This window comes from Volvox carteri, assembly GCF_000143455.1.
Source record: "Volvox carteri f. nagariensis unplaced genomic scaffold VOLCAscaffold_49, whole genome shotgun sequence".
Classification (NCBI taxonomy): Eukaryota; Viridiplantae; Chlorophyta; class Chlorophyceae; order Chlamydomonadales; family Volvocaceae; genus Volvox; species Volvox carteri.
Window position 1 is genome coordinate 96,554 of NW_003307592.1, and position 13,111 is coordinate 109,664.

The following is a 13,111-nucleotide window of genomic DNA, read 5'->3' on the forward strand; positions in this document are numbered from 1 at the left end:
AAGATCTCAATCAACCGATATGGTCATCTGCTGACGTACCGCCGTACTTTGTGCTAAAGACGGGAAGGATTAGGGGTCATAGTACAAGGGGCGGGGCCTTGCTTTTGCCGCAAACATAGGCTTGGGCCCCGTAGGGGCTGTCTTCACCTGTTCACCATGGGCAACGTTTGCAAGGTTTCGGAGCTGCCGTACTTTGCTGGTGGCCTGAATTAAATTTACGGTTTGCTTGAGCACGCGTGTTTTCTGGGGCCACCAAGAGACACAAGAGCGTTGCTCACACTACCACCCGGCCAAACAATAAAGCCATTTCGGGCAAAAACGATTAACGATGCGGTTTGCAATTTTGTTACCGTAGACCCTCAAGTCAGGCGTGAGAACTGATACATGTCGTGATGTGGTGTGGGATGACAGTCGTGGCCCGTGCTCGGTGCACGGCACGTTCCCGGTACGGCTGCAGATCCATCCGCGAGCTTGTTGTCGACCCCTCCCATTGATATCGACTCACGCTGCCGGAGGAGAAGGGTGAGAGTGAGGAGAAGAGACAGCAACGAACAAAAGTCCTCGTGGGAAACGCAGGGGGCCCGGATGGCCATGTCGACTTATCTGAGCAGAGGGCACGACATACACCTCGCAACATGCCGCAAGGGACTGCTGACGGCGATACAGAGCTGTGTAGAACGTATTCGAAATGTGCCTAATAGGAGCGTAACGAGGTTGGCTCAGGGGACGGACCGCATAGAAGCGCGAGGAGCGCGGGAAAGCGGTTGTTATTACAGTGGGCGTAGTGGAGCCCGACCGGCTAGTGTGCAACACGCCCTGAAACGAGCGCCACCCGCTCACACCAGCACAATACAGCGCGCGAGGCCATGATGTACCGTCGGGCGGACGTCTTCAACTCAGAAAGGTGGGCTTGAAGGATGCAGATTGGATAACCCACCTTTGGCTGCTGCAATTCCTTACATGCACAGGACCGTTGGGTGCGTTAAGACATACGTGATATGCGAATGAGCGGGTCTGTGGTCCCGTCTCCCTTAATCTGTAACCTGGTGGCTCCGCCGGAGCTGTGACCGTGCTGTGAAGGATCCACGAAAGGAAGCTGGGACAAGCTGCCAAGGGCCCTTACACTGCGTGACTATCTAAGTCAGCTGTTTGAGACAAAAGGGATCAGCAGTTGGCGGCGCAGATGGCGGCGCGCCGGCGGGATGCGGCTCGGTACGCCTCATAAGTACATGGGACGGTCTTAAACGACGAGTACGAACATTAATAAAGGGCCTTTTTCTTCTTCCGTTTCTTGGTCCAGTTTGTATATGATAGAGTGCTTTATAGATTACACCTCACGAAACCCGGGGAAGATCTCCCGGGCGGCGGAAGACTCGGCAATTTTTCATAGCTGTCACTGAAGACGGTTTCGATGGGCTGCATGATTATCAGGTAGTTATCTTAGGGTTTTTTCGTTGAGCACGGCCGCGTACGTAATATCCTCTCCTGATGATAACGCCGTAATAATCTTAGTCGTACGCAAAGTACGCAATGGCAGCCGTGTCCTAAATAAGCAAGGCACCAAGTGCCCGGCCTTGCTCTCGCAGACGTTTCGACAGAGGTTGCCGCCTCCGGGTCAGGTGTTCATGAAAGTTGTAATTATCAGCCGACTATAGGCACAACACGCTCGCGCGCTTGCGCAGATGAGGACTGCCTTTCTATACTTGGTGCCGCAGCACTCTGTACAAAGCACCCAATTCCGGCTGTCCAGGCAAGCGCGGTCCCGACGCTGTCCTCAATAGTAGATGCACCAAGTAAAGCGCTGACGGCCTTTCGTTGTCGGACTTGTTTCAGACGGGTTATACCTCAAAACGCCCAGGTTGAAGAAGGGATTAAGGGTATAAAGGGGCCGTGACATAGGTCGGCTTACATACGGCTGAGAGAAGAGCATTCCACACGCGCATGCCACGACACCGACACCGACACCGACACCGTTTGAGCCGTTCCCCGTCCCCTCAGGCGGGGGCTCCCGGGACCTGCAGGGGCCCTGAAACAAGGTCACATCTGGAACCCCCTCTGGCTCCCGAGTCGCGAATATCCCCCGCCGCTACATTGTCACAGCGAGATTCCCCCAGTCGGGAGTGGCACAGCGGCCGACGAGCGAGGCATGTAGAAGCGCAAAAGGATTTACCGGCCCCCTCGCATCTCGTGTGGAAGAGGAAGACTTAGCTCACTGCAATGTGGAACGTTGCGACACCACCTTCCGAGAGCAAAACTACAACCTCACAGACAGCTGAATCGAGCCACGAAGTTGGACGGTGAGATCCCGGTTTGAGAACTGTGGAAGGATCTGGGCTGGAGCTGCAGTATCACTACCCTCGGGTGACAATCAATTGAAAGAGGGAACACCAGCCTCCTGTCGGAACAGAACTCCATTCGCAAGGGACGCAGGAAGCCGTGGTTGCGAATGGCACTTCGCAGCCGAATAATATCTGTGGTGCCGTACACAACCTGATCTGCAGATGTGGGAAGAAATAGCTACTAGGTATTCGGCCGATTCAACAACAAAGTCAAAAGAATGTGACTAATGACGAAACCAATCCGCCTTGATAGAACGACCGTCCCAACCGCGCCACACACTCCATTACCTCCAAACTTAAGCTGCTGTCTCCTCTGCCCCCGGACATCGCAAGGACTTCGCAGCCCACCAACAGCTTCGTGCCATAGGCCGCAGGCTGGGCAAGACAAAAAAGACAAGAGGAAGGAGTGAAGGAAGTGAAGGTTATGAAGAGGAAAGGTGGCCTGCTCAGGGTTTCCGGTTGCGTATGACCTTGGTGATTTTTCGATTCCTCATTTCCAAGAGCGGTGTCAGCACAGGCCCCGCCGCCGCCGCCGCCGCCGCTCCTCAAGCAGCACGGCACATGACAGCACTGCCGTCAACAACAATCCATAACCTATTCCCAAATGCTATAGTGTTTTTTTACACAAAATACATTTTCCGCATTTTTTGAGTACCGTTGCGTCACTTTTGAGCCTCCAATCGAATCGAACTCCTTCAGCGAGGAGGGAGGGGGAAAAGGAAGGAAAGATGGAGGACTCGCGCTCATCGCTTATTCAGAAAGGGCTTCCAGATATGGGCCAACAGATGTGGACAGGATCGCTCCGCGGGGGCCTGGGCCAGCTGAGGCAGCTGATGCCACGCACACGCACACACACACACACACACACACACACACATGCACACGCGCATACACACACACCCGCATACACACACACCGCGCGTCTCGTCCGACCCGCACCTAAGCAGGCAACACGCAGCCACCGTCGACCGACCACCGTTCATCACACACAATCTCACGCCACCTTCCCAATCCTCCTATCCTGCCTGTTTTCACCCGCGGCCTCTATCCCACCCACCCACCCAGGCAGGATTATCCCTCAGCCGGACACGCAGCGGATCGTCTCGTTAGGGAGAGCCAGATGGGCCTTACGGTAACGCGACCTGACTATACAGGACTGGCTTGGAACCAGCCCACATCTTTCACTACGTCCAAATTTAAAACCTAAGACCCTTCAATGAATCAGCTCCCGAAATCCTCTGGTCGGTCCACTGCCCAGCTGTATGTGGCGGTCGCCAGGATCGACTGCATGGGTGCCCTTTTCGTAGACCCCCTTCAGCTTATTACGCCACAACCGCCATTGGTGTGGGCGGCAAATAACTTGTAATTGTGGTGCTAATAAGTAGCAAACACACAGGGGGCAAAATGTCCCTCAACTCCTCATCTAGCCAGCCCCCCAATACACTCACGTCAGCAACCTCCGGCGGCGGCATACGCTCTAGTAGTAGCACCTAGGTATGTTCCTATGTCGGTATGTATGTCGGTAGGCAGGCGCTGATAAAAGGAAGTGGGCCGTCCACCATACGGGCGCGCTTTCCCCCCCCCTACCCTGTTTTCCCTCCGCATCTCAACGTAAATGTGTGATATGTTGAGGATTGCGATGTGCGGCGATGTGCTGCTCCTTGCTTGAAATCTGGAACCGCCGCTCCGTGAACCCCGTGCGACCATTCCCCTCAGCAGCTCCCGCTGCGCGGAGGGGCTTGCGAGCAACACACGCTGGTGGGAATGGGGCTTACGAAAGGTCGAAGAATATTGCAGGTCTGTTGGGCCACGGTTGTGAAGTGAAGGGCTAAAAAGGCGAAGACATGTGGGGCGAAGCAGGGAACGAGGCAAGGAAGGCTGTGACCGCACACACTAGTAGGTGAAAAGCGAACGCCGCCGTTACGGTCCTTCTTTTTCTCAGACAACAGAACATAAAATACAGCACACCAACACCACGTATCACCCTCGCCACTTCCTCCTCGCGGCTCAGATCATTAAAACCGCTACCAAACAACGCAGCACATCATAGCTCAGCGCGCAGCAAGACGTCAACGAGACACATGAGCTCTCTCGTTGCACTCCCGGCTATACCACCTACCCACCCATCCATACGACCGCCGAACAGGACTGGCCCAAGCAGTTCATCCAGGCAAGCGGGCTGGTCACACGATACTTCTCATCATTCTTGGGGGAGAAAGGCAGGGCGGTGGATAGGCGGGCTGGTACGCCACGGCATTCCCTAACATGCCATCTTCCGGAGTCAATAATTACTGCCGTCAGACCGGCAAATCAATCAACCGCCAAATCAACCAACTTCTGGCTTTAAAATAGGATTTCCTTCAAGTCAAGGCCCTATGAAGGCTTGCCGGACCGCAATCCCAAATCCACGACCAGTAAAAGCGCGTCCTCCACCCCATCCGAACCAAGGTCAGGGTTATAATCTCGAATATGGCTGTTTTAATGATGATGATTTTTGACGATGTCAAAATATACCACACTGCTCTAACGGATGTCGATGCCTGTTTGTCTGTATGTCCATCCAGAAGGGTCAGCGAAGGAGCGCACAAATTGCGGCCCCTATGTATGTATGTATGTATGTATATATGTATGTATGTATGGATCTGTCGCCGCCCAACACTACCTTCATGCGCACCTTTTCACCGCATCCATCACAACCACCTTCCATCACCACTACCACCACTGAACCACAATCCAACGCCGCCATAATAATTCCAGTGCAGCAGGACAGGCACAATGCAAGCATGTGCACAACCTTGGCGCTGCCTTTAAGGGCCCCTCACTAAGGTATAAATCAATCATCACAGCAAACAGTAACAATCAAGCGTGCAACCCCAAGGTTGCTTACTTTAAAATGTCCTTTCACCTAGCTCACATGGAGCTGTTAATCGTCGTCCTAAACTCACGCAAAATCACACAAAAGACTTTACCGCGCCGTACTAAACTGTAGTACACCGTACTGTGAGCAGGGCACGCTTTTCAGGACGTGTTCGTATTAGCTCTCGAGCACTGGAGGGGCGCATCAGCTGTTGCTAAGAAACAGTAGCAGCAGTAGTGGTAGCAACTTGCATCAGGTAGTTGCTTTAGCACGTTGTGAATTAGGAAGCTGTATGCTGTGACAGCGCCAGCGACAAAACAACGACATTGTGGCTTAACGGCACAAGAATCCATATGCCGCACAACCCTAATGAAACAGCTAGAACCCTTCACACCCCGAGTAGGGCCATCGCAATTGGGTCGTTGGCTTTAGATCTGACGGTTGTATATTAGATGGATAGTTGTATATTAGATGGATAGATGGATAATGTCAAGCCACCAAATTCCAGTAGTGACTGCGGGCGCTGCGAGACTGCACCTTAAAGCCTGAGAAGTGGGGGCCACCTGCGAAACAAGGCGGGTGGCACTGACACTGGCGGCAGCCACATACAGCCCAGTGCCGCCCGCCTCCCCCTCCGCCCCCTGCTTAAAGAAAAGCTCCGGTAGGAGTAAGTAAAAAAACACCTGCTGCGAACCGCATCCCTGCGACTTCGAAATGTCACGAGGCACTGCCTGCAGCGTTGCACACACTATCACGCAGCACAGCACCGCACCACCGTCGTACCATGGAAACGCTAACCTCCGTACAACCGGGGCATGTAGGAAAAAACCCTGCCACAGCTCCTTAGCCGTCATATATGTCGCCTACCTGCCGTTTTACGAATTTCCCCTCGTGTACATACACACATACATACATACGTACATACCCGCCTGACGACCTGCACTCGCCTGCCATTAACCTCACTCCACCTACCGACTCACATCAAACAGATCAGGGAACTCTCCACTTCTTTCTTTTCTTTTCTTGCAACTTCCCGCTGCGACTTCGTTCGTATAGCCCATCATCATCGCTATTACCAGCCTCAATCCTGTTCCCTTCCTCCTGCTACCCTCGCTCGCCAGTCCCTTTCTGCAGGTACCCGTCCCGCCCTGTCCTAGCATGCAGGACCCCCGTATTTCCTGGGGGCCGGCGGCAGCAGCAGCAGTCGCCGCCGCAGCAGCTGCCTACCGGACCCCACCCAGCGCTCAGCCAAGCTCTACAATCCCGCTAACCAAGGGCGAGACGACCCCGATGACGAAGGGCGAGAAAGGCCGGGGGTAAGAATGCTCAAGACATCTTAGGAAAAGACAAGCGTCTCAAGCGCACAATCACGATGACGATGACGTCGATGGCGACGCACAACGGTGATGACGACGGTATTGCCAGCCACTGGGCAGCAGCCCCGGTTGTCGCCCGACTTCAGCCCGGTGCAGGTTAGATGGCGACCGGTAAAGCCTGGGAGGGGAGGGGACTACATCGGGGGATCAGGACCGGGACACCCATGCGGGCCTGGGCCCCGCTGACGGCGGCGGTTGCGGCGGCGACCGCGCTCGGCATTGTGGACAAGCGCAGGAGGGTGGAGGTGGTGCAGTGGACACCAAGGCCGCTGCCGCTACTGGCTCGTCCGTGCCTCTTTGCATGCCGTCATTAGTCGGGTGGCAGCCGGGGCCCCATCCACGGACATGCATGGGTGCACCGGCCGGGGAGCTGCCCGGCAGAAACACCTGCGACCGCACATCGTGACCATGACATGTGCTAGGCTGCTGGCCATGTTGCTGCGGTTGCTGCTGCGATTGGGGGGAGGACGGAGGCGGCATGGCCGCCACCGATGGGGGAGGATGAGCCCTTCGAGGGACAGACCCGTGAAGCAGCAGCCGCGTCTGCACCCTAGGCACGCCGCCGGGGACATAGCACCCAGATCCACCGCCGCAAGCAGCAGCGACGCCGCAGCCGTCGGTGGATGCAACGAAGTGTCCCGAGGCAGGGGAGCATGGAGGAGAGCAACCTTGTTGCTGATGGAGTAAGCCATGCCCGACCTTGGGCCAGGTCATGGAGAGAGCTGTGGAGGGCTTCAGCTGGATGGTTAAGGAACCCGTGTCCGGGAACGTCTGCACGGATTTCCCTGTGCTCGAGTTTGGGTTGATTCTGCTGCCGGTGTGCGTGTCATCCTCCCATAGGAGTGGCGGCGGCGGGGGAGGCTGCAGCGGCACAGCCACAGCCACAGCCGCAGGGTCGCTGAAACGCGCCGTGTACTCGACATGTCCGAAAAGACAAGGTCCCGGCTGCTCTTCCACCCGCCCAGGCTGTGAATGCTGCCGCGGCAAGGGTGCAGGCTGCCGCTGTGCTTGCCCACGGTATTGCTGCTGCTGCTGTTGTTGTCGCGGTGGTAGAATCACTGCGTGCGCTTTGGCAGCGGCAGCAGCGGCAGGTTGTCCCTCCGCGTCTATTTGCGGTGAGGATCTGTGGCTACGACTACCCGGCACAGCGGCAGCAGCAGCCGCGGCCTCGGGCGCGGACGGGCATGAAGATGCTCTTGGTGAGCATGCCGACGAGCCCTGGGACGACATCCGGCCGTGCATCTGCTGCCGCTGGTGCAGCTGCTCTAGGCGCTCTGGCCATAGGGCCGAAAACATCTTCTGCGGGTGACAATGCTGCAACTGAGGGTGCTCGTGTCGCTGCGGCTCAGTCGAGCGTTGGTCGCCTGGTCCTGCGCCACCGGCTGCGGTGCGTGCAGCCGACGCATCTAATAGCAGGGCTACCCCTGCTGGCGGCTCCACAGCTGCCGCACCGGCGCCTGCGGAAGTATCGGCCTCGGGGCCTTGTTGAACGACAGCTGCTCTTCCTCCAGCAGCGGAAGCAGTAATAATAGCAGCACTAGAGATAGTAGGGCTGGGAGTGGCGCCGAGGGGCCTGGTAGGGCCAGCGTGGGGGGCCCGCGGAGGCTGATAGGACGATTGGCCTCCGGGCCGAAGGAGACATTCTCCGTGCGTGGCCGAGGGCATTTCCAGTAGAGATGTCTGGCGGCGGATGCTGCAGCACAGCTGCGAATGACGCTGATGTTCCACGTCCCGCGTGATTGAGCTGTTGTGGCTTACAGGTAGGGCCGGCCCGGCGGCCAAGGAGTTGTGCTCCCACTGCGGGTCGCTGACGTTATTGTTGCTGCTGCTGCTGCTGCCGGACGTTGGACACCCATTGGCTGGCGGCTGGCATGCACGGGCTGTTGCTGCGGCTGCTGCCGAAGATGATGAACAGGTGCCGCGGCGGAGCGAGCTCTGGGACGGCAATGGCGGCCCCGCCATGTGGCGGACGTGAAGCACCCGATGCGGACTAGATGGCGCAGCAGCAACAGCAGCAGCAGCAGCGACAGGTGATGCAGAACACGGAGACTCGTAAGATACTACCGCTGCCGCCGCTGGTAGCGGCGGTGCCGTACCGGCAAGGTCCCCACCGCCAGGCTCCCAGGAGGATGCCATCGGACGGCTGCGTGCACCCACGAGTGCCGCCGTACCACGAACATGGCGCCCGTGCATTAAGTACGGCATGTACGGCAAGTGGTGGTGCATCTGTTTCGAGGACAGCCGTGGCAAAGGTGCTGCTGCTGATGTCGCCGTGCAAGATTTGCAGCGGCATGACAGCGCCTGCGGGGTTGGCGGCAACATCGCCGGCGCTGCCGCTGCTCCCCAAGGATCGCGAGGAAGGAGCAGAGATGCTGGAGTGAAGACATGGGGGGAAGCCGGCGCGGGTGGGGGAAAGGCGGCCATCTCCTTAGGGCCCGCTTCGCGCAGCGATACTGCGGAAAAGATTGCAACGGACTGTTCCGCTCGAGGCTGTGCGGTCTGGAGGGCGACCCCTTTCGTGCCGACTAGGGTGGCGTCAGCGCCGCCGCCCCCGGCAGCAACAGCTTTATCGGCGCCGCTAAAGCCCCTACTGCCCGCATATCGGCTGCATGCCGGGCAGCAGTAGGCTGATAACACGTTGGTTTTACATGGTAAAGGCGGTGAGGACGGCGCATGACTGTGGTTGCTGGCAAGACCGTTGCCGTTGCCAGGGCCGCCTGCATGCACCTGCGCATGGTGACTGGTGGACGCGCGCAGGGCATGAGCAGCATTGGATGGTGCAACGGCGTCGGCGGCACCAGGACCAGGCATACAGTGATGGGCGCCGGCGTCGGCGGCTCTCCAGTCAGGCGGGGGCACTGAGGCGTCGACGGCGGTAGACCTTCCGCAGGTGGTGGCGCGGCGCGGGCTGCCGTCGACACAATCACAGCTCAATTGCGGAGGTCTGAGGTGCAGGTGTTGAGTTGAATGCTCTGAGGGCGTCGGCGGCGCCTTGGGTGAGATAGGTTGCGTTCCAATATCGGCAGTGGCCCCGGAGGCATGCGGCTGAGGCTGGCGCTGCGATGGTGGTCCCAGGGGTCGCGGTGCCCACTGACCCACGGGTCGCGGTGCCTCCAGGTCTGCCGGCGTCGCCTCAGGCAGCTGTACTACCTCCCACAGAGGCCCGCAGCGGCCCCCGGGCGGCAGCTTGCGGCGCGAGTAGCGACAACAACACGTGGTGGACGCCTCCTGGGCCGCAGGTGCGGATGGCGAAGCAGCGGCGTGCCCACCTTCCACACAGCGCCGTTTTATTGGAGTCATAAGCTGGTCCTGCTCCTCTTCGCAGCTGCATGGCCCCGTTGGGTCACCAGTACCAGCCCTGCCTCCAGCACCGCCGCCCTCCAATCCGACATCCCCGGGACCACGTGTGGTTAGGACACAGGCGCTGCTGCTGCTGCCCCCTCCTCTGTCCCCCCGTTCCCCACCGGCAGCGGTGCTACTGCCTGACCCGGCGCACCCCGCTTCGTCGCTGATCTGGAACGTCGCCTCGGCGGTGGCGGCCGCTGGACAGTCCGAAGTCGGGTGGCGTTGACTGATGTTGCTGCTGCCGCCGCCGCCGTCGCCGTCTCCCGCCCCGGCGTCCATGGAGGTCGAGACGGCGGAGCTCAAACCAGCTGCCGCCGGCGTGGTGGCGCGTTCGGAGCACTGCTGCGCAGTCGCCATGTCGGAGGGTCCGACGGAGGGCGGGGCCGGCTCCGTACCTGCTGACGGTGGTGCCACAGGTGCGGACCCGCACGTGTCCATGCGAAGGTCGCTGCTGCCCCCCGGGCCGCTGCTATGCGCTGCTGCCGCTGCCGCTGCTCCGGAACCGGAACCGCCGTCAGTCGCGGCGTTGCCAGCGCCGGCAAGGCTGCTCGAGTCGCTAACGTCATCATTGTCGCCATCGGGGTCCTCTTCGCTGTCATAGGCGCCTTCTGCAGGGCGACAGGGCAACGGCAGCGTCAATGGAGGCAACGGTGACTTCGCGTCGCGGTCAGCTGCGGCGAAGGGCAAGTGGTGAACAGCAACGGGCATAACGGCAATAGGCGAACGCAGGCGATGTATTGACGCCATGATGAAGCTCCCGCGCCACGCAGCCAAAGGAGGTCGAGAAGGAAAGAGGAGCAGCGGTTTGTAGCCGCGGCGGACAAATGAGCGCTGCTTGTGAACACACTCTCATCAGAGACTCCGTTCAGAGAGTACGTAGCCCTACCGCCACGTTGCTAGGCAATGGAGGCGCAGGCCCCGCTGTTCATACTGTCCATTTCGGTAATGGTGATCCGTCTATGGCTCCTTCTGCCAGCCAGTCCGAGCCTCCCAAGCTACCAACCAGCCCGTGCCGCCGCCCCCACCGCTTGTCAGTGCTCACCTGCCAGCACTTGATCCTCTGGGTCCAGCCACAGCATGGCGGTGCGCGTCCCTCGGCATGCGTCCGGCTGAGGCAGGGGCAGCAAACATGCCTTCTCCTCCTCCTGACAGCCTGCTGCTACTGCTACTGCTACTGCTGCTTCGGCGGCGGTGGCTGCTGCAGGGTGCGGGTCCTGGGGAAACGATGCAACCCAGACATGTACGAGTGTTACGGACGAAGTGCACATGGGCACGGGCGCACATCATGCGGCAAGGAGGAAGTCAGACAGGAGCGGGGGAGGAGGGAAGAGACGAGGACGGGGGCGGGCCTCCTCCAGCACGGAACCGCAACCGCGAAGGAGGCTGCGATGCAGGTACTGGTCTGCCGGTCTATACATGTTTTTGAAACAAATGCAGCGCGACATACATATGGAACGCAACTAGGGTACAGTAGGCAAAGTACAGGTAGGTAAGCACTGCGCAACCATGGATGATGGGACATTCGGTCATGCTCTTGAGCTGCTCGTTGCCGCCGGCTTCAGGATATCGGAGGATATCGCCTCTCCTTCTTGTACCACATACAGAAGCAGTATGACGTCAGACGGCAAGCAACCAGGAATCCACATGGCGAAGTATAAGCATTGGATGGGGCTGGCGGCCGAGCAAGCGGGCAGGAAGGAGGTGCTCCCGCACATCACAATGTTTATCCCACGTTCGGCGAATCGCAAGCTTATGCAGTTTAGGCTTTGCTGTTGGGCACTGGCGGCTAACAGAGCGCGTAAGGGACGGCGTTATATACCTAGGGAGGAGCGAGTATGCCCTTGCTGCGGCACTGATAGCCATATCGAGGATGAGAAACACATTTTGCTGGACTGTCCGGTTTACGACGAAATCAGATCTGATATGGGCTTTCCACGCTTCGAACATATGAAGGACGCTATGAAGTGGGAACCTGAACGCCTGGCAAGGATGCTGGAACGTATATGGTCTCACCGCAACTCTATCGTTCCCTTTGGTCGTTAGTATACTTCATCACTTGTCTCGTTGGAAGTGCGAGGTAGGATGGTGCTTATAGGCGATTTGGCAGCCCTTGAGCCCTCGGCTCGTACTAGGGTGGTTTGCAGGTACGGGGAACGCACCCACGACCATGTAACAACAACAACAAGAAGCAGTATGACGTGGGAGCGGCGAGCAGTTTGATTGGGTGCGCGGTATACACACATCACACGTCGCTTTGTGTTGTCTTTTCATGCACATGTATGCACGCTATTGCGCGCAAGGTTGCAGTTCCTGCGGTACCCACTTGTTCGCTGGGGCCACTCCGCACTAAAGCCGTGCACTCCTTTCCGTGCGGCCGCGGAGCAGTCTCTCGCGAGAAGCGCGAGCGCGCGGCTGCAGTGGCGGCGCGCCGTCCGCATGGCGGCAGCGCCGAAGCCGAACCTGTGCAAAGCAAGGAGTCGTGCCGTAGTTAGCCATGGTAAGGTAATGGGGGCCCCGGCGAACTGCACTGCCGCCGGTGCAGGGCCCGAGGAGTGAATATGGCCATGAATGCGGGAATCGAACCCGCGAGCGCGGGACGCTTGGCGAAGGGGTTTAGGAAAGTGAACCGACGAAGGGGTATGCGGATACAAACGGCACACAAGAGAACGTAGCTTAATCGGCAATATATTCTCCTGGCTGGCTGGCTTTAGGATGAGAAGGAAGGGGCTGGTTGGGATAGGTTCAAACAGGGCAGACCTGAGAACGCTGACTACTACACTCTTGTACTATGCAGGCAACTCCTATGATGGGGTTCGCATATATTGCATACAAGATGACGGTTGCAAGTATTTTTCTCGTCGCGCAACGGTGGCGCCAACAAACCCACCTGCAGGTAGCTCGGACACAACATGTGAACCCGAGCGAGGGAACATTTCATACGCGAAGCTTGCTATTTTTAGTAGATACACGTAGGGTCTCCAGTGCTTATCAAGAAGTCAACTGCACCCGTGCAGCCCGCGCCATCGCCTTCGGGATATTTCAAATCGTGGTCTCAAGGTGATCGAACCGGCCCCAAACAAGTATGTCGCGGTGTTATCACCCTCAGCTGATAAACTAAGTCAGACTTGAAGGGTGGGCAGCATGAAGTCCAACGCCTCGGCCTGAAGATAGATATAGATACAGATATATATATC

General features: G+C 58.2%; 1 protein-coding gene across 1 annotated transcript; it reads right to left on the reverse strand.

Moving 5' to 3' along the window:
• Nucleotides 1-5,685: 5,685 nt before the first annotated feature.
• On the reverse strand, nucleotides 5,686-12,850 carry VOLCADRAFT_96051 (uncharacterized protein; the record flags this gene model as incomplete). The annotated part of the gene is made up of 10 exons (XM_002955174.1): nucleotides 5,686-5,759; nucleotides 6,932-7,022; nucleotides 7,272-7,433; nucleotides 8,024-8,124; nucleotides 8,730-8,944; nucleotides 9,300-9,430; nucleotides 9,672-10,588; nucleotides 10,960-11,131; nucleotides 12,241-12,377; nucleotides 12,805-12,850. The coding sequence occupies 10 exons, from the start codon at nucleotides 12,848-12,850 to the stop codon at nucleotides 5,686-5,688; spliced, it is 2,046 nt and encodes a 681-aa protein (XP_002955220.1).
• Nucleotides 12,851-13,111: the final 261 nt, after the last annotated feature.